This window comes from Alligator sinensis, unplaced genomic scaffold, assembly GCF_000455745.1.
Source record: "Alligator sinensis unplaced genomic scaffold, ASM45574v1 scaffold599_1, whole genome shotgun sequence".
NCBI classification, from domain to species: Eukaryota; Metazoa; Chordata; order Crocodylia; family Alligatoridae; genus Alligator; species Alligator sinensis.
In genome coordinates this window covers 239326-258937 of record NW_005841968.1, presented here as the reverse complement: position 1 = coordinate 258937, position 19612 = coordinate 239326, and the positions used below count along the sequence as shown (strand labels likewise).

The 19612-nt window shown below is 41.0% G+C and overlaps 1 protein-coding gene across 9 annotated transcripts in view; it reads right to left on the bottom strand.

The window, feature by feature from the left end:
* Positions 1–4539: 4539 nt before the first annotated feature.
* The window catches only part of LOC102380629 (sodium channel protein type 5 subunit alpha), a 252836-nt gene continuing 237763 nt past the window's right edge, over positions 4540–19612 (bottom strand). For all 9 annotated transcript variants that reach the window (XM_025200461.1, XM_025200458.1, XM_025200464.1 and 6 more), the window contains 5 exons: positions 12609–12662; positions 10563–10700; positions 8456–8560; positions 7696–7966; positions 4540–6621 (listed from right to left, as the gene is read on the bottom strand). In XM_025200461.1, the coding sequence (XP_025056246.1) occupies positions 5387–6621; positions 7696–7966; positions 8456–8560; positions 10563–10700; positions 12609–12662 (1803 nt within the window). In that variant the 3' untranslated portion in view covers positions 4540–5386. The remainder of the gene's footprint in view (positions 6622–7695; positions 7967–8455; positions 8561–10562; positions 10701–12608; positions 12663–19612) is intronic.

The following is a 19612-nucleotide window of genomic DNA, read 5'->3' as shown; positions in this document are numbered from 1 at the left end:
ATAGCATCCTGTAATAGATCTCCTTGAGCTGACCTACACTCATGTAACATTAAGAATTGAACCCAACTCCTGGATTTTCAAAGCTGCTCAGAGATTTGGTCACGCAACTACCACGGAGGAGCAAAACAATGGAAAGTTCTCAATCAAAACCCTGATATAATTCTGAGCATGCTGGTCTGGTCTCGCACTGATTTTACTCAAGTGTGACAATCCCGTCAGATTCTCCAGTGCTTTGTGCCCTGGCTAATCAGTTCTGCATGATCAGAATAGGCCAGGTCCTCAGGTTGTGGAAATTAACACAGCTTCATTAACTTCAATTAAGCACCAGCTCCTTACAAGGAGGATCTGCCTCACCAGCTTCTTTTCTGGAGCTAGCCAGAAAACAGGAACTTTGTTTTACCCAAAATGCCAAGGTTTCAAAATGTTCATTCAGCACCAGAACAAAACTGAGACCTTTTCAACATTTCCACCAAGAGACTCGCACTCAATAGTCAATACCCCAGTATTTAGTCAGGTGAATGGGACAGGGAAGACCCAGGCCAAAGCCCATGCTCTGAACTCTGCAAAGAGGACGATGTGCATGGGTCGCTCACCAGTGAAGGAGCTTAGTCCTGGCTGTTCCTTCTTGGAGCTAAGACATTTTCACTGGAATTGATACCGTTTCTCCAAATGTTTCCGTTTCAATGAACAGCCATTGGTATAATGAAAAACAGTCTGTCATAAAACCACTCCACTCACTCTCCTCTCTAAACCTGGCTGCTTGGATGTTACCTATTTTAGTCAGCTGAACTAGGGTAAGTTAGGATCTTGCAGAAGGCAAGGCAAGATGGTGCTTTTTAGAGTAACCGGTTATGTGTAGGTAAACTTCCCATTAAAGGTGGAATAGGACCTGTTTACATGTCAAACTGCACCAGTTTAAGGTAAAGGGAGAAGTTAAACTGATGTTCTTAAACTAACACAAAATACTGCCTGTACCCAACCCAACCTTATTGAAGATGATTAGGAGCAAGATAATCTTATGTAGAAATAAGAGTGCCCAGACAGGGATTGCATTAGTTTAACTAAACTGGTGAAAATCTATTGATAGATAAGAATTGATTCAGTCAAACCAGATAGAAGCTAAGGCCCTGATCCTGGACTTAACTCTATGTATGCAAACCCCGAGTCCATGCAGAGCCTTACCGAGGCCAGTGGGACTCTTTACAGTGCTCTGGACTGTTGAAGTGGAGCTTATCCCTTGGGCAGGATCTCCAGCACCATGCTCAGTGGGAAATGTCTTGCTTTCTGTTTTGCGCCCATTTTACTATATGACCGAATAACAACACCAACATGACTTAGCAATCTGATGAAACAGGAAAGAAACCTGCATTATTATTAGTGAGGTCTTATTACCTCTTGCTTGCAAAAAATATTTTTGATCACTTAGGCTTGATGCCTGGTTAACAGCATCTCCCATTCCCCCCCAGGCCTACTGGGAAGGAAAGGCAGAACTAGTCATGCCAAATTGGTCCTGTACATAACTCATTTCAGAGAGAAGCTTTTAGGTCTGATCCAAATCCTCCTTAAGTTAATGGGACTCTTTCAATTGATCACAACCAGCTTTGGATCAAGGCTTTAATCTGTAGCAGTTAGCCTTACAATAAAAGAACCACTTGAGTGGATTTCATTGATTCTTCACCTCCTAATATACGTGAAGTTAGATGCCCTCTACTTCCAAAGCCTAATTTGCCTGCTGTACAAGAGCTGGAGGAATCACATCAATGTTGGTACAGGAACAAAAAAGATAATGTGCCACAGAAAATATTTGTTATCCTTATTTATTTAATAAAGAAACATAATAAACTCGACTTTTTCCAGGTACAAAGAGCTTCATATGTCCTGTGATATTGGCTATCTTTCCCTTGCTCTTTTTATAGCTTGAATGATTCATGCTGTACTCTTTATTGAACAGATCAACAGAAAACGACAGCGCCCATCATGCTTATAGTCAGTATGCGCCATCTATCCAGTCAATAGCTTTAAACAATATCACTACATTGGGAGGTTGTACCATTGCTATATTGCAATCGATATCTCTGTTAGCAAAGACTTGCCGATAAGGTTCCCTGAAGTTTTGAAGGGAGATCTGCATATAATACAAATATAGCAATTATGCTTCAGTGCTAAAGAAATGCTCCAGAAAACAATAGAAAACCCAATAGAAAAACCAACATTCCATTTACAAAGCTTTGGAAACTAATTTACAATTTATTTTTTAGAAAGTTGTCCTGTAAACAGCTACAGTTAAGACCCTCTTTCAGATTCACTTTACAGCTTTGGGTTAGGACACAGTACAGTTTGTAATTACATTGATACTATAGGGTCTCACAACAATGAAAATAGATATTTAGCTCAGGGATGATATGACTGGTGGAAGAGCTCTCTTGCAGTAATGTTATCAATGGCCAGCTAATTTTCCTATTACATCCCTCTCGTTATTTGGTTTCAATGATTTTTTTATTATATTAGGAAGTTACAATTTAATATACTATCTGCTAAGTAAAGTAACAAATAATTAAAATAGCAGTAAAAGAATGTGATCAACTTATCACTGCAACATGTAAGCTAGCAATTTTTTTGTTGCTTGATATGGTTTTTGTGTATGGAAAAATAAGATGAGAAATACCCATTCACTTAGCATTTTTTCTTCTTCATTTTATTCTGAAACTTTGAAAAGCAAATAATCCTCCTACTAGTTGTCAGCCAATAAGTGTTGCTTTGTTCAGCATGTACTAGTTTCTGATTAAACTTTCTGCAGTTAGAGGCAGCAGCTCATTTCTAATGACCAAATTTCTCTCGGAGAAGAAAACATTTTTACTAGTTAATCATGTCATTTGAGTGCCAGCCACTCTTAAAAAATTCATATGATACATACATATAAATATAAAACTTGCATACTCTTTATGGGTGTTATATACAATCAGAATAAAATTACAACATAAATACACATAGATTCTGCTCCTCTAATTTGAGATGGCTTGAGCAAAATTTAGCAAGGGATAGGAGAAAAGAACATTTTTACTCCAAAGAACACGTCTGGAGTAGTTCCCTTAACTTAGAATCTGATTATGTACAAAATTCAAAGGCAACAAAATCCTCAAAGGAAAAGCCCTATGGAATATGCAATAAATACAGGGTTAAGAGGACAAGAGAGGATATTTATAATAATACTTATTAGAGTGCCTTCCATGCCCTCATAGCACTTTGTAATCATTCAGTCTTACAACACCTTTGTGAGGTAGGTAAGTATTATTATCCCCATTTCATAGATGGGTAAACTGAGGCACAGAGAGGTTAAATTATTTGCCTAAAACTCACATAGCAAGAACCATGAATAGACTCCAGGAATCCTGACAGCAAGTCACCTGGATTAACCGATAGACTAGTCTCACAATTGAATGCTCCTCTGACTGGATGAAGATAATGGACTTATATATTATATTTATATTATATCTATGTGTGTGTATATATATATATATATATATATACACACATACATATATACATATATACACACACACACACACACACACACACAGAATTATTTTTTTAACATATTCTGATTCACTTTGTCAATAGATCATATGGTGACAAGAACATTTCGTTGCAACATTGTCTTGTTTTTGGATATCTTGAATTCTTGTGTACAACTCCACGTGCATTTTGACTCCTTTGTAAGCTGGGAAGTAACTAAATGTTAGCTCTGGTATACATTAAATACATTCTTTGTAATTTGTTTCTCCAAGGTGAAAAACATGGATGCTCTCCCTTGTAGTGCAATGACTCATTACTGACTTCTCAGCCAAGATCTTCCACGAAGGCCAACCAAACCCCAGTACCATGAACTTAAAGATCTCAAATAGAAGACACGCCCGTAACCATGAACTTGTCTCTTTATATTCCGCAGACACTTCCATGTATTCTACCAAGACTGAAAGGTTGATCTTTTTTTTTTAGAGCACAAACCATTAAAAATGTCCTGAAGCACTTATAATGGGACCCTGTTGCTGTTCCTTCTTTGACCTGGAGCCAACTGACATGTCAGCTACAAATATTTGTTTGCTTGTCTTCCCCGGCAAAGATCTTGTTGCTTTCTTGATCCATTAGATTTCTATTGCTAATTTTTATACTGTTAGCCCTTCTTCAGTAACCTAAGAGCACTCTCTAATACAATGAAGGATAGAAAACAAATAGAAAGAATTCTAAATCTCAGAACATTTGTGCAGACCCTTAGGCAATTCCCCTCCCACCGCACCGATAGCATGGCAAGAAGCTTTCTGCATTGAACAACCCGTGTCAAAGCATTTTGGAGTAATATTGATGCATACAGCTTGCAAGCAAGCATGCTTGGCTCAGTGTCACTGAGGAAAATGTCCCACTCGCTCAACAAAACTATCTGCATAGACAGGGCTTTGGCACCCTGTCCACCCAATTACCACATGATACACTATTACTATGAGACTTTGATTGCAGTGTGCAAAGCAAATTCTTGAAACGTACTAAAAAATTAGTGCTTTTATTAATAATTTTACAAGCAGAATCCATTACTGTCTAATTTCCTGTAAGATAGAACAAGCCATTTCTTTTTTTTTATTATTTAACATTGCTTTCTTCCTCCAATGTTTTAATTACTGCTGACCAGCAGTTACATGTCCCAAATGGGAGGTCATATTTTAATAAACACTTGAAATGTTGTTGATTCAATATTTTACTTTGCAACAACTTTCCTCAATGTCTGATGGGAGTCTCACCAATTCCTGTTACCTTGATTCTGAGTTTACGATGTAGAATGTAAGGATGATCTATCTCCATGGAAAAAGAGACAATTATTTGATTTAAGTAAAAAAATATCAAATATAATAAATTTATGAAAGACCATTCACAACATATACAATAAGTGTTACAGTTTGCTACAGCAGCTGTGATATATCTTTTTAGATATATATCTTTTTAGATATACATATATCTTTTTAGAATGCAAGGTCATACATTGCCATAAGTAAACACACTAATATAAGTAAGACCTTAAATGAATGTATACAGCCAGGCTTTATCTGTGGATAGATATACACAGTGTTTACTGTTTTACAGTCTAGCATGTTCATGATCACACCACTGATATAACAGCTGTGACCCTGCACAGACTCTTCCTGTGCATATATAAACATTGAGCAAAGTTGAAAAGAGCAGGGCCAATGGTTATATAATGTATTGACTCCCATCGTTAAGGGTAAAAACTCTATTGTTTCTTTTGCAACTAACATTTAATAAGAAGGCTGCTTCCATTGTTGTGTAGTTACAGCGTTACATTCTGTAAACGGTATTTTAAAGCGTTCTAAACAAATATTTAAACAATGGATTCTTTATCTCTGTCCGGAGATAACAGACAATCTATAGCTTCCTCACTCTTGCTAGAGTCTGTCATTTTTAGCTGGAGGTTGTCACTGGTGGCTCTTGTGACACTGTCATAGGATGGAGGGAAAGATGTTGAGGAAACAGAGTTTGATTTGTCTATGGGCCTACCATAATTTTCATTCATCATAAAGGCAATAAGACCTTCCTTCTCGGGGGCACCTTCATCAATGATGTTGCCATCACAAGTTCTGTGACGGTATAAGTATGAAGCCTGTTTCAGAGAACGTAGAAACAAATGCCTTCGATACGCCCGCTGGATAATAATGGCAGAAACCTCCTCTTGTTTCCGCCTGAGCGTGGTTGTGATTGGTTCATAGGAAATTTTAGATGGGTTGGCAGCCATAAACTTTTCCTCCATCTGTATTTTAAGGGCATCCATCTCTCCAGATTCTCCAAGCACCTTTTTGGTAAAAGCAAACAAAATATCCAAGCAGTGGATCCTATCTCCACTGACCATGGGAAGGTCCATTGCTATGAGCTTAATTTTGTTTGGTTTTGGTATGCGTAAAGGTTCGGACAGTGCATCTGCAAAGTCTGAAAGTACAGAATACTCAATAAACTGAGTTGCTTCAGGATCAAACTTCTCCCAGATTTCATAAAACATATCAAAGTCATCCTCGCTTAGAGGCTCTGTGCTTTCCTCAGTGGCCACACTGAAGTTCTCTAAAATAATGGCTATATACATGTTTACAACAATGAGAAATGATATAATGATATACGTAACAAAGAATAAAATCCCTATGGCAGGGATTCCACAATCTCCTTTCGAACCATTTGCATTTAAGATGTTTGGATCACAATATGGTGGTCCAGTGTTTAAAATAGGATTGAGAAGCCCATCCCAGCCAGCTGATGTTGTGATTTGGAAGAGACAGAGCATGCTGTTACCAAAGGTTTGGAAGTTGAACATGTCATCAATCCCATGCTCCATCTTAACGTAGGCAAAGTTAGCCATGCCAAAAATGGCATAAATAAACATGACTAGAAAAAGTAGAAGACCAATGTTGAACAGAGCAGGAAGTGACATCATTAAGGCAAAAAGGAGAGTTCTAATTCCTTTGGCTCCCCGTATAAGTCTTAGGACCCGGCCAATCCGAGCCAAGCGAATGACTCTGAAGAGTGTAGGAGAGAAAAAATATTTTTGAATGATGTCAGAAAGGACAGTGCCTTTAAGAAAAGAAAGAATAAAAAAACAATTAATACCCAAGCCATGATTTCAGATGTATCTTAAAGTGATCATCTTAAGTTATCAAGAAGAACAGGAGAAGCTCCTCCACACTGTTCTGCTAACAGCTATCTTGGCTGCCTTCTGTGGGGAACAGTCTACAGGGGTGATGGCTTGGTTGGATAGTCAAGCCCATTCAATTCTCAGGCTCTTTGCTGATTCTACAAAAAGGTATCCCTACCACTGACATTTTGTTGGAAAAGAGGAAGCCGGCTATTATGAGTTTGGAACTGGGATTAATTAATGCAAATGACAAACTGCCACTTCTCCACTGTACTCAGTGGGTTCCCCTGAGCTGCTAAAGGTACACAGATATTCGTACTATTTTCATGTTATGCAATGATACTTCTGTATAGAATCATAGAGCATCACGGAGAAGTAGGGCTGGAAGGGACCGCCACAGGTCATCTAATCCAACCCCCCTACCTTTGGATCATCCCTATCCAATCCATAATCTGAACTCTGTGTAAGACTACCATCAACCCTGACACAAGACAGACATAACATCCTAACCCCTGTCACAGGTTAAGCAGGCCATGGCAACTAATGTCCTGCTTCCATAAAATGTTTTCAGGATACACTCAAGACATCCTGAGAAGAGGGCCATGGCCCCACTAGAGGAAGGCAAAACTCCCCAGAGTTGGTACTAATTTAAGCATGGGGTAAAATTCCTTCCTGACCCCCAAATACAGCAATCAGTCTGCCCTTGAGTGGAGGGGCAAGACCCTCCAGTCAGGAACCTCTGGCTTTGGTTCCAGCAGGAGCATTGGCACACCTGAGTCAAAACCCCCAGCCTGATCTAAATTATGATGATTTATATGATGTATATGTCACTATTTAAGACCCAACCCTACAGTTTGGTCTCCCACTATGGAGCTGAGGATGACCATCGCTTAACGGGAAGTTCTCCACACCATGTCGTATGAAGAATTTTACTCTGGCCAAACAATTCTCTATTTCCTCCCTTTTATTTGTTTGATTTTGGTCAAAATTTTCTGCTTTTCAGGTTTACCTACCCACAATGGATAGAATCACAACAACAAAGTCAAAGATATTCCAGCCGTTGGTGAAGTAATAGTGTCTTAAAGCCAACATTTTAATCATGCACTCTCCAGTGAAGATAGCAACAAAGACCATGTTGATTATATGAAGGATATGGACTTTTTCATGACTTTGGTCATCTGTTTCTACCATCATGGTGATCATGTTAAGGCAGATGAGAATCATGATGGTGACATCAAAGGCTTGCTTTGTGACTATGTCGAAAATAAAACCTTGGTATTTGTTCTGAAATAAAGTAAAAGATCATTACTATTGCACTCATCACTTAATGACAATTTAGTTCCCTTCCTCTCACAATAGGACTCTGGAGGATAATGTGTGCCACTGTTTATATAGACTCACATCAATGCAAAGGAGGTGGCAGACTGGCTAAATTTTCATTTAATGCTAAGGCTTTTTTTGGTCTGACAAGAAAGGTAACAATTATAGAGACAGTCTACACATTGTGAAGAACTGTGCATTATGGACTGGGATTTGAGGTCTTAAGTTCATTTAATAGTGGCCACAATAGGCAACTCCAAAAAAAAATTTTAGCTGCAAATCATCACTGTAATTCAGTGACAGTTACAAGAGACACAATTTACTGTATTGAAACACTGGCTAAATCTAATATATAATTACAAAGGTGGGGAGCGGGGGCAGGCAATTGAATTCTGTGTTGAAAGAATCTTCACTGACAATATGTTTCAAAGCGAAAACCTTAGATAGTCTTACCACTGGCCTTGGGATGGGTTTTTGCGGTTTTTTGGATCCCAATTTTTTCATTGCATTATAATACTTTTTCTGTTCTTCTGTCATAAAGATGTCTTGCCCACCTAAGTATAGGGAGATAGTACTGCTATTATTTTTTGATGAAAAAAATACAGCAAAATGAAACAAGTCTAAAGTTTTGGGAATCTCCATCCTTCCCTTATTTCTTAGTTTTTCTGTCTTTTTGATGGCTTTTATCCAGATGCCTAATAAGGGCCTAAACGAGAGTGGTATGGTAGGCAGCTATCTGGAAGAAGGTGGGAGTTAGTGGGGAGTAATGAGTGAACGTGTCTATATGTGCTTATTAATGTGCTTGAACAAACTTTGGAGCTTATTGCTTTGTTTATTGCTCCCAGGCACACATTTTTATGTGCATCCAGGGCCGCAGCACTGTGATCCAGGGCAGAGCAGCCCCGGCTGGCAGGGAGCTCAGGAGGTCAACCTGCCAGCCTGGAGCTGCTCCCCCCAGCTCAACGGGCTGCAGAGGGGCTGGCTGGGACATGTGGGTGCTTTAGCATGGGATGAGCTGGAAGGCTTCCCTGCATTGAAGCACCCTCGTGCCCCAGCCCCCCGGGGCAACATATACACACGCGCTGCTGCAGAGTAAATTAGTTTACTCCAGCATAATAGGGGTGCATGTGTAGACACATTGACTGCACAGCTAATTAGTCTAGTGCACAGTAAACATCTCATGTCAGTGCCAAATTATGACAGGACTCGATATGAATGAACAGGGTGAGGGAGGCTACTGGAAACTTCACTCCTGTGCTTTATACATGCAGGCCACTCAGGATCACAGTTCTCAGCAGAATGCAAAGACTGCTCCCTCCCGGAGTTCATGGGTGCATTTAAATGGGAGCGGGAGGCTGTGTTGGGGCAAAGGGGTGGTGCCGTTCTAAAAGACGGTGACGTTTGCACGCCAAGGACTGGAGGAAGGGATGTGTCTATGGCACAGTTCCTCCCTGAGGCTCTTCTGGCCAGGTGTTGCTTCACACCAGAGGTGTAGCAGGACAGATGTGACCAAGGGCAGATGCGAGGGGATGCACAGGTGCAGTTGTATCCCTTTTGATTCCTGCTCCACCCAAACTTTAAAACCAGCTGCCTGGAGGGAGCAGCATCATTTTTAGTCAGGCAGTGCTGAGGGAGTCAGCTGATTTTAATGGTTAAATATCATCTCCCCAAAATCTGCTAATTTCTCTCTACCCCACAGATGTTAATGGCTCTCTATCTTTTTTAACTGGCTTGATGTTCCACTGTTCAAACAATCCTTTTTTCTGCAAATTTGCTGGCTGTTACTCATTCCTTGTAATGATAGGCCTGCAAACCATTTTTAGCTGTAGCTAAAAACCTTAACTCTGGTGTGGTAATATTAACTCAGATGTAAAAATTACTAAAGTGAGGTATTGGAGGCACTGTCATGACAATTAGGAAAACTCCATTTTGTTTTATGAATCTGAATAAGAGATGCACATTTAACTATAATGGCTGTAGAACTAATGACAAAATATCTTTTGATTATCTTGACTATTTTTGGCTTAGTTTGTTGTGCTTTTTAAACCTTAATACATTATCTAGCAAATTAGTGCACAGTCCAATTGCTATATTTGTTTTTGCTTTGATCTTAAGCTAAAAAATGTAGTGCAAGTTCCCTAGCATATTGGTAAAGCTTCTAGTTTCTCTTTAACTGGAGAAAAATGTGTGTGGTATTATAAATAATGATGCACTACTTCTTCAGCACCCCACCATTTCAAAATCCTAGATCAACCCATGGCTGTGATGGCACCTATTTTTGCATGCCTCCCGCCAAAGGTAGCCCCCTCGGTTACACTACTGTGTCACATGAGTCCTCCTTTATGTGAGCACAACCTTTCTGTCCATGTCTGCAGAGCTCTCATCCTGCAGAGATAAGGGGCAGCTGCAATTGTGTTTTTGTAGAAGTAATACAAGATGGTTTCTAAGGATATGCTGTTAATCAAGATGCTAGAGTGGTTATGCCATTGCTGATAAATCCATCCCTAGTGCCACTCAACGTAGCAATCACAAGGGGCTGTGCAGCATATATAGTACTTATCTTTTTCTTTTGTTGGTTGAAATTGTCAATAATGACACCTATGAAGAGGTTCAATGTGAAGAAAGACCCAAAGATGATGAAAATCACAAAGTAGAGGTACATGTATAAACTACTTTCCCATTCAGGCTGCTCCTCACTCTGCACAGATAAAAGGCAAACATAAAAAGAAAAGGGAGAAAAACTGCATCATCATCACATGTATCAAAATATTTTTGCTGTTAAAATAATCTGTCATTCAGTTGCAAATAATAGAAAAGTTGGTCCCCATTAAAGGTTCACTTCTGGTGTCCAAAATGCCACAATAATTTCTGTTACACTTTACAGTGCTGTCACTATGATAACACCATCATTACACACTAATGGCAGCTTATCAAAATGTACACCTTTAGGATGCGTCCACTGTACTGTATGAAGTAGGAGCCCAAAAGGGGTAGCAAATTAAAGTTCTGATTAGCCGCCTTCTTATACAAACTAGAAGTACTCTTGGATATCAATGGCAGAGCCACAGTGTAATTATATGCTAATAGATGTCACTGTATTAAAAGCTATAGGATAGTTAGAAAGTACCGATTGCTAATTATAAGTTTTCTTTCTTGCATTAAGAATATGAACTAATGTGATCCCTGTTTGAAGTCTATTGGCAAATGTTAATTTCTTAATGGTGACCACTCAGAGCTAATTGCAACTGCCTCTTGATATCCTGTAATAAAAAAAAAATGGAAAATCGAAAGATCTATTCAGTCTCAAGTTTGATGCCAGCAGTTCCAGGGTTTTGAGTTTTCTGTCTGGCTTAGGCACTGTGGGGAACAGAATCCAATGTGGTATTTCCAAAAGTTATTTTAACATGTAATGTAAGGTGCCGTAGCTCCATTCAACCTATTTATACCAGGCCTGTATCTGGCCTTTCAAATCCTACTCTCCTGTTTGTGTGACAGGCATCAGTGCGAGTGTGTTGCGCCTTCAGGTGAGGGTGTCGATCCCATGTTTCAATACTTTAATATGATTATACCTTTTTGGTTACATTTCCAAGGTAACTTTGAAAACAGTATGAACCCCACTACACAAATGATATGCCAGCACCTACATCTATTCAAAACAATGGCAAAACTACCATAGATATCAATGGATATATGATGAGGTGCAATATATCGTATTCACTTGTCTACCACCTACTACATTTCGTTCTGAACTTCTGTTGCAGTGGTTCTGAATGTTTTTACCCTCAAGGAAACCTCCATAGCTTTTTGGACTTTAGAGACACTCCAGTTGAGAGCCACTGAACTAGACTCTAGCTGGTGCCAGGTCAGGGCAGTGGGGGTAGGATGTCACCCTATCATGCCCTGCTTTTTCACCATCTGCCCCCTCCCTGCATCTGCTCTGGGCCTGAAGGGCCCCACTGCCATAGCTGACTTCCAGCGACCCTCACACTAGTGACCAGAGACGCATGCTCCCACATCCTGTCCTACCTGCCCCCGGGGCATGGGAGGATTGGGAAGGATGAGCTGGGCTGAAAAGTGCAGCTTTGTGGCTCTGCATTCACTCAACTGCCCGCGTGGGTGCCACTTGTCTGCAGGATGCTGGGGCACCCAGTGGGAAGAGGCTCAATTACTTATCTCCTGGCACAGGGGCTGGGGGTTGCAGCCCCCATGAAAGGATCTCATGGCACCCCAGGGTGCTGCACCACCCTGGTTGAGAATCACTGTTCTAGTGAGTGATAACATTCACTAACACACGGGGACACAATTCCTTAAGTTAAACCTAGCGCATCGCCAAGGAAGACAAGTTGCACAAGCACAACTAGGGCCACCGTTATGGTCATTCATTCTAATAACTGACTGGTGACAGAGATGACTCCAAGTTACCAAGCATTGGAAATCAAAGTCTGCAAGCGATATCAGAAGCAAAAGTAGTTAAGGAACATTGTGAAGAGAGAAGAAATAATGGGGTGGCAATATTTTGGGCTGCTAATCACCCTGACTGGAGCAAAACTCAACTAAGACAGGAAAGAAGGAAGCAAAAGGAAAGCATTTAGTTTTATTAACTTACCCCTCGTGAATCCACTGCTGCATACATAATTTCCATCCAACCTTTAAATGTTGCCTGAGAAAGAAAAAAACCCAAAATACATCATTCTGAAAAATATAAGCACGTTTCAATTGGTTACATCATCACTTTCTAGTGCCCTTCTGAAAAAAATTATGCAAAGCAGGCTCTTCACTGTTAATAAATTGCTTTTTCCTTTCAAACCATAGGTACGCATGGGTATTTGTTCACACCAGGTGTGTCTACACATGCATTTAGGTATGCCTAAATTTGATGTATACTAGCTTAATGCTCATTAAGGTGATTTAGGCTCTCATCTACACGTGCATGCAATAAAGCACATTAATGCTGAGTGCACGGACTGACCTGGGACTAAAGTTAGTTCCAAGTCCATCCGTATGCAGTGTTAATACAACTTAACACATCTACACATGCATTAATGTGCTTTAGCTATTCGTGCCTAAATTTGATATTTGCCTTTGCCGGTATCAAATTTAGGTGTGAATAGCCTAAAATCACCAATTTTAAGGCACGTTAAGGGTATGCATGTGTAGATGCGCACCCCTAATGCAGCTTAAATCAGGCTAAAGCGCCTTAAATCGGTACGTGTAGATGTGCCCACAGATAACTGAAATCAGGCTGAGGCAGTTTCCCTTTCTGGATTCTCTTATCCATGTGGCTTCCTAATTGTTGCAATGTTTAGTGGTAAAAATAATGACTTTCTTGCAGGACTTTTTTTTTTTTAAACAATTAAGCAATTTAAGCAATGGTTCACAGCTGTAGGGAGCAAACTAGGAAAGCCAAGGCTGCAACTGAACTCCAACCGGCTACACGAATCAAGCACAATAAAAGGACAATAAAAATCAAGGGCAATAAAAAGTCCTTCAGATATGTGGGGAGTTGAAACAAAAACAAGGGCAACATTGGACCCCTGATAAAACAGTTGGGGCAGCCAACACCCACGAAAAAGCCAATCTGCTTAATGATTACTTAATGCTGGTTTTTCACCAGCCCAAAGGGACCACCCTGCCTAACATGATGTGGGATGACCAGGGCGAGGATGAATTATGCCCACCATTGGTGTGGATCGTGTGAGGGAGCATCTTGAGAGGCTGGACCCTCACAAATCAGTTGGTCCACATAGTTTGCACCCAAAAGTGCTTAAAGAACTGGTGGAAATCATAGCATAGCCGCTGGCAAGGATATTCGAGAACATCTGGTGCTCGGGGAAAGTACCTGAAGATTGGAAGAGGGCCAACGTGGTGGCTATCTTCAAGAAAGGAAGGAAAGAAGACCCAGGAAACTACAGACCAATTAGTTTGACTTCAATCCCTAAGAAGATCTTGGAAAAAATATCAAAGAAACCATTCTAACAAAAGGCAACATCCTGATGGACAGCCAGCATGGGTTGGTTGCAGGTAGGTCTTGCCTGACCAATCTCATTTCCTTCTATGACCAGGTGATGTAGCACCTGGACAAAAGGGAAGAAGTTGATATCATATATTTGGACTTTAAAAACGCCTTTGACCTGATATCCCATGATGTCCTCATGGAAAAATTGGGCAACTGAGGCCTTGACTACTCCCCAGTCCAATGGCTGGGGAACTGGCTCTGAGGTAGGACGCAGAGGGTGGTAGTTGACAGAACCGAATCAGTGTGGCACTCGGTGACTAGTTGTACCCCACAAGACTTTGTTCCTGGACCTGTACTCTTTAATGTCTTCATAAATGATCCGGACACTGGTGTCAGAAGCAGACTGGCTAAGTTCACTGAGGACACCAAACTTTGGGGAAGAGTGTCCACACTTGAGGATAGGCTGGTGACCCAGGCTGACCTCAATAGGCTTGCAAGGTGGGCGGATGAAAATCTGATGGCATTCAATGCAGAGAAATGCAAGGTGCTCCACCTCGGAGGAAGAAAACCCTGCATCACACTTATAGGCTCAGCAATGCTACACTCGCTAGCACCATGACCGAAAGAGACTTGGGGGTTATGACTGACCACAACATGAACATGAGCCATCACTGCATTACTGCAGCTGGCAAAGTGGGCAAAACTGTGGCTTGCACCTACTGATGCATCTCAAGCAAGACCCAGGATGTCATCCTCCCGGTGTACTCAGCCTTCATGAGGATGCAGCTGGAGTACTGCATCCAATTCTGGGCTCCACAATTCAGGAAGAATGTGGAGAAGCTTGAAAGAGTCCAGAGGAGAGCCATGCTCATGATCAGAGGGCCTTAAAAAGAGAGGCTGGGAGCTATGGGACTCTTCAGCCTGGAGAAGCGCAGGCTCAGGGGTGACTTGGTGGCAGCTTATGAGTACATAAGGGGTGTGCATCAGGATCTGGGGGAACGCCTGCTCACCAGAGCAGCCCAAGGGATGACAAGGTCCAATGGTCACAAACTCCTGCAGGACTGTTTTAGGCTGGACATAAGGAAAAACATCTTTACTGTCCGAGCCCCCAAGGCCTGGAACAGACTCACCCCAGAGGTGGTGCAAGCACCTACTCTGAACATTTTAAAGGAACATTTGGATGCTTATTTTGCTGGGATTCTTTGACCCCAGCTGACTTCCTACCCCTGGGGCAGGGGGCTGGACCCAATGATCTTATGAGGTCCCTTCCAGCCCTAATGCCTCTGAAATCAATTCAGTCTCCAGAATTTGGAAGTCTTCCTTTCTGCGCACATACAATTCAAGTACACAAGAAATACCAATGTGCCCAACTGTTTGCATCTTTCTGTGCTAAGTTTGGTGCAGGACTTGGAGGAAGGAAAAGGAAAAGGGGGCTTCGTGACACCTCTGCTGCTCTTTACCAAGTTTCTTTTATATGAAAGACATTTCTGTTTAAACCAAAGACACTATCAGGGTTCAAGTCTCCTATGTTTAAAGATTTTTCAGGTGTGAAAGGGTGACAGCATCAACTACTAAGATGCTTAGAAGTGGTTTTTAGTATTCTGCATCAAGAATATCGCCCTCTGTTTCCAGTATATGCTTTCCACAGTTCCAAGACTGATGATAAATTACACAGCCTTAAACCTGCCTCTGCTCTAAATCACTCTCACTTTATCAGATTCTCATTCGAGTTGCAAGGATGCAAATAAGAAGTAAATCAATGGTTGCATTTTGATTTTCTAATTGTTATGACAAAAGAATCAGCCACGTTTCCTTTCATTGAGCTACCCTGATTTATACTAGTATGCTAGGAGGCAGAATCATGTCCAATACTCCTGCTGACACTTGGGGTTAAGTTTTCATTGTAGTGTCTCGGCACCTAATTCCAGATAATGCTAACTGGAATTTTGTGCATGACTCCCAGAGGGAATTCAGCCCTTTGTGTGTAGCTAGGTATGCCTAAAATACTTTGTGAAAAGTTCCATTATATACCCTCTGCTATTAAATTAAGTCCTTTGGGTAGTGCTTGCAGTCAATTATCTCTTTTAAATACTACTTAACCAATACAAATTTTATCCAAGAGGTCAGCCCTATTTATTTTTCATGAATTCATATAAAACTATTCAAAATCTCATACACGTTTCCACTATGGGCTAAAATAGGCAGTCCCTGAAAATCAGTATTTTGGGAAAAAAATCTATACATACATGAGTGTTCAGAGGGTCAGAAAAGAGTTTAGAGGTCAGGTGACATTTTATTGAAACAAATGAATATTTAACCCTGCCATGCTGATCTCTCTCAACCCTGCCATGCTGAACCCTCTCAGCTACTCTGATAGTTTCCTTTTTGCTGCTTTATTTCTAATCCTGTAAAAGGCTTTCCCATTTTATTATAGACGCTTACAGTTCAGTCTTCTGTTTAGAAAGGCTGGATGGAGGAAATAAGACGTTGCATTGTCTGTGCCAGCAGAAATTGATATGCTCCCAACTTGTACTTTCCTCCTTTTTTTAAGAGAAGTCTTTTCACTAGACATTTTATCTCTGGATATTCCAGCACATGACATAAAAAGGCATTTAGCAAAATACAGGGCAGTACTTGGTGACAGTGATTGGTGAACTGTTCTGAGAAAAATATCACAGGAATGCAGAGCTTTGATTTTGTATTTTCCCAAGATGTCCAGAAATAAGAGCATTAAAAATCCCATCTGGCTTCTGGAAGGCTTCCCTAGACACTTCTGCAGAGAGGAGCAGATATCAGGAATGAGAGAAACATAACACTGGGACAAGACATGACGTATCTGGAATTAGTAGCCACTTATACCCTGGATCTAGAAGTGACAAAATCTTCATGGGGGTGTTTGTGATATTATCCTTCCTGGAAGCTATCCAGAGGAACACCATATTCAGCAGAAATTGTCACATGATGAGATTATCTTCTGATAAACACATTTTGGAGCATGATTGTATTTCACGATTTGACTGTGGGTAAATTAGGGCAGGTGTGGATCGGTGGACCATGGCAAACTGTCCCTCACCTTTGCATGACCAAAAGGCATCTTGAAATAAAACAAACATTTCGTTTTTACATTCAGAGGTTTTCTTTTCAAATGAAAATATAGACATCACAATATGGACAGACAGCACAATTAATTTTCAGTGGCTGCTTTTTAAAGGCAGAAATGATTCATTTTTGTATCTTCGAAAATACTTTGAATGGAACGCCTGCTCAGAGAAGCATTTTAAAACTAAAACAAAACACTGCGCACCACAAGAGTTACCCTTCTCTAAGGAACAAAGGTAAGATATCATCCACAAACAACTGCAAGTTTCTTCCTCTTCTGTGTTAACCCTGTTATCTTCCGGTTTCACTATTGCTCATCTCCAATCCATTTTATTCTATAGCTAATACTAATTTAATGTATGCCGCTGTGCTGATTAGCACGATTTTAGTTCCCAGAAAGACCCAATTCAGGGCTTGTGAGCACTTTGTGAGAGAAAAGCTGATGCTATCTATGCTGCTTCTATCTAACAGGTTCATAAATTCTATCATATTGCGATCACTTCTCCCAAGTTTCCCATCATCTTCACATTTTCCACCAGTTCTTTCCTACTGATCAGTGCAAGAGCCAAGATAAGAGTATCCCCTACTTGTAACCACAGCTTTCTGGATCAGAAATAGATTCATAGATTGTAAGGCTGGAAGGGACCTTGGAAGATCATCGGGTCCAGCCCCCTGCACCAAGCAGGAAAGACAACTGGGGTCAGGTGACCCCAGCAAGGTGCCCGTACAAGTTAGGTGGTCCATCTTAAGCTCCTTAACTACTGATCTATGCTATATCACTTTGCATAAAAAAATCATTTTTATATTCTCAGATGGGCAAGAGGTGGGGATGCTGCTTGCCGTTCCGTCTTGAAGCAACAGGCAGTAAGAAGGAACTGGGGCTCGGGTGGCCTTGTTCATATGGGCGCGATGCACTGTCTAGTAATGGGGTGGAGGGAACTTGTTGTACAGGTGTGGCCCCGATAGACACTGTTGGCATCCCAAGAGCAGAGTACATGTGGACAAGCACTCGAAGAAGAAAGGCGAGCCGGCCTAACGGAGAGAACTAAACCTTCAGTCAGCTGGGGGAGAGAAAAGGTACAGTCTTCAAAAAATAAGAAATTCAAATGATAGAAAGCACTAGAAGCAACCTAGTGGGCTCAGTCACTTATCAACAGTAAAAAAAAAAGGCAGAGGAAGACTTGTAAAAGATACTTCCTATTTTAGTACTCCCTATTTTAGAGCCATCTTCTACCTGAGAAGAAGCTACACTTAGTCTGGATGTGCAGTGTGTTGAGAGGGATGAGGCTCAGGTTACCAGCCTAAGGAGGTGAGGAGTATTGTCAGCATTGATAGAAAGGGGAGACAAGGCATGTTTTAACCTTACAGATGCTTCTTTAACAAGTTTTTTTTCCTATCTACCCAGACAAGAATAATAACAGGGCATGAACACTACCACACTTCACCTTTATGGGTAAGCTGGCCATGGCTGCACCATGAATGGGGCTTAAGCATAAAGGTGAATATGACTGATTGTCTGATAGAGAAAAAATGGATGTCTCTCTTTGCTTCTGGTTGAATTTTCCAAATGCGTGTGTCATTTTAACTAATTTTAGACTGAATGTAGAATATGCATTGATTGTCAGAGCCTTAAAACAGACCTTAATCAGAGACCCAAAGTGTTTCATTTTTCAAAATCAATTCTCATGCCAGCATTAACACGGTACAGAATATGTTCTCTACATTTCATCTAGATTAACTCATTTTGAAGAGAGAGAAATTTATTATGAATAGAAAATGTGTGGGCTCTCATGTCTGAATAGCTGTTTTACTAATAACTACCAGAGGTCTCTACCACTTAATGTACAGTAGCCTCTGCAATTATTGGGACATTACTCATTGAGATTATCACACAGGAAACTGTCAGCTCTGTAGGCAAAACTTGTACATGATCACTCCAGAATATACTGGATTGCTAGGACATTAAGAGGATGTCAAGCTTCTTTATGCTGGGGACATCTACATGTGCGCTTTACTGTGGAGTTGACTAATTAGCTCTGCAGTAAAGCGTCACATTCTACATGTGCACTAGTATTAGGGCACAGTACATTAATTAACTCTGCCATAGGATAATACTGTCAGGAACAGTACTATCCTGTGGCAGAGCAATTTACTCTGCTAAAACACATGTGTAGACGATGACGGGGCTGGCTGGGGCACGAGGGTGCTAAAGTGCTGGGGTCCCCAGCCAGCCCCTCTGCCACCCGGGGCTGACCCCTTGGACCCCCTGCCGGCACAGGGATGCTCTGCCCTGGCTCAATGCTGTGGGCCTGGGTGCACAAGTAAACGCTGCACCTGGGAGCAGCTGACTCCAGTGCAAACTGTGCAGGAGTTTATTTCATTGCACTAATAGCACGTGTAGATACACCACTGTGCATCATCTTTTAATAGAGAGGTCGTCTAATTACACCCTCATCTCCTGCATTGTATGGATTGCTTTCCAACCCATTTGTTATCATACAATCACATCAAGTAAACCGATAAAGCATTTTGCAGAGGACATAAAGGGTGCAACC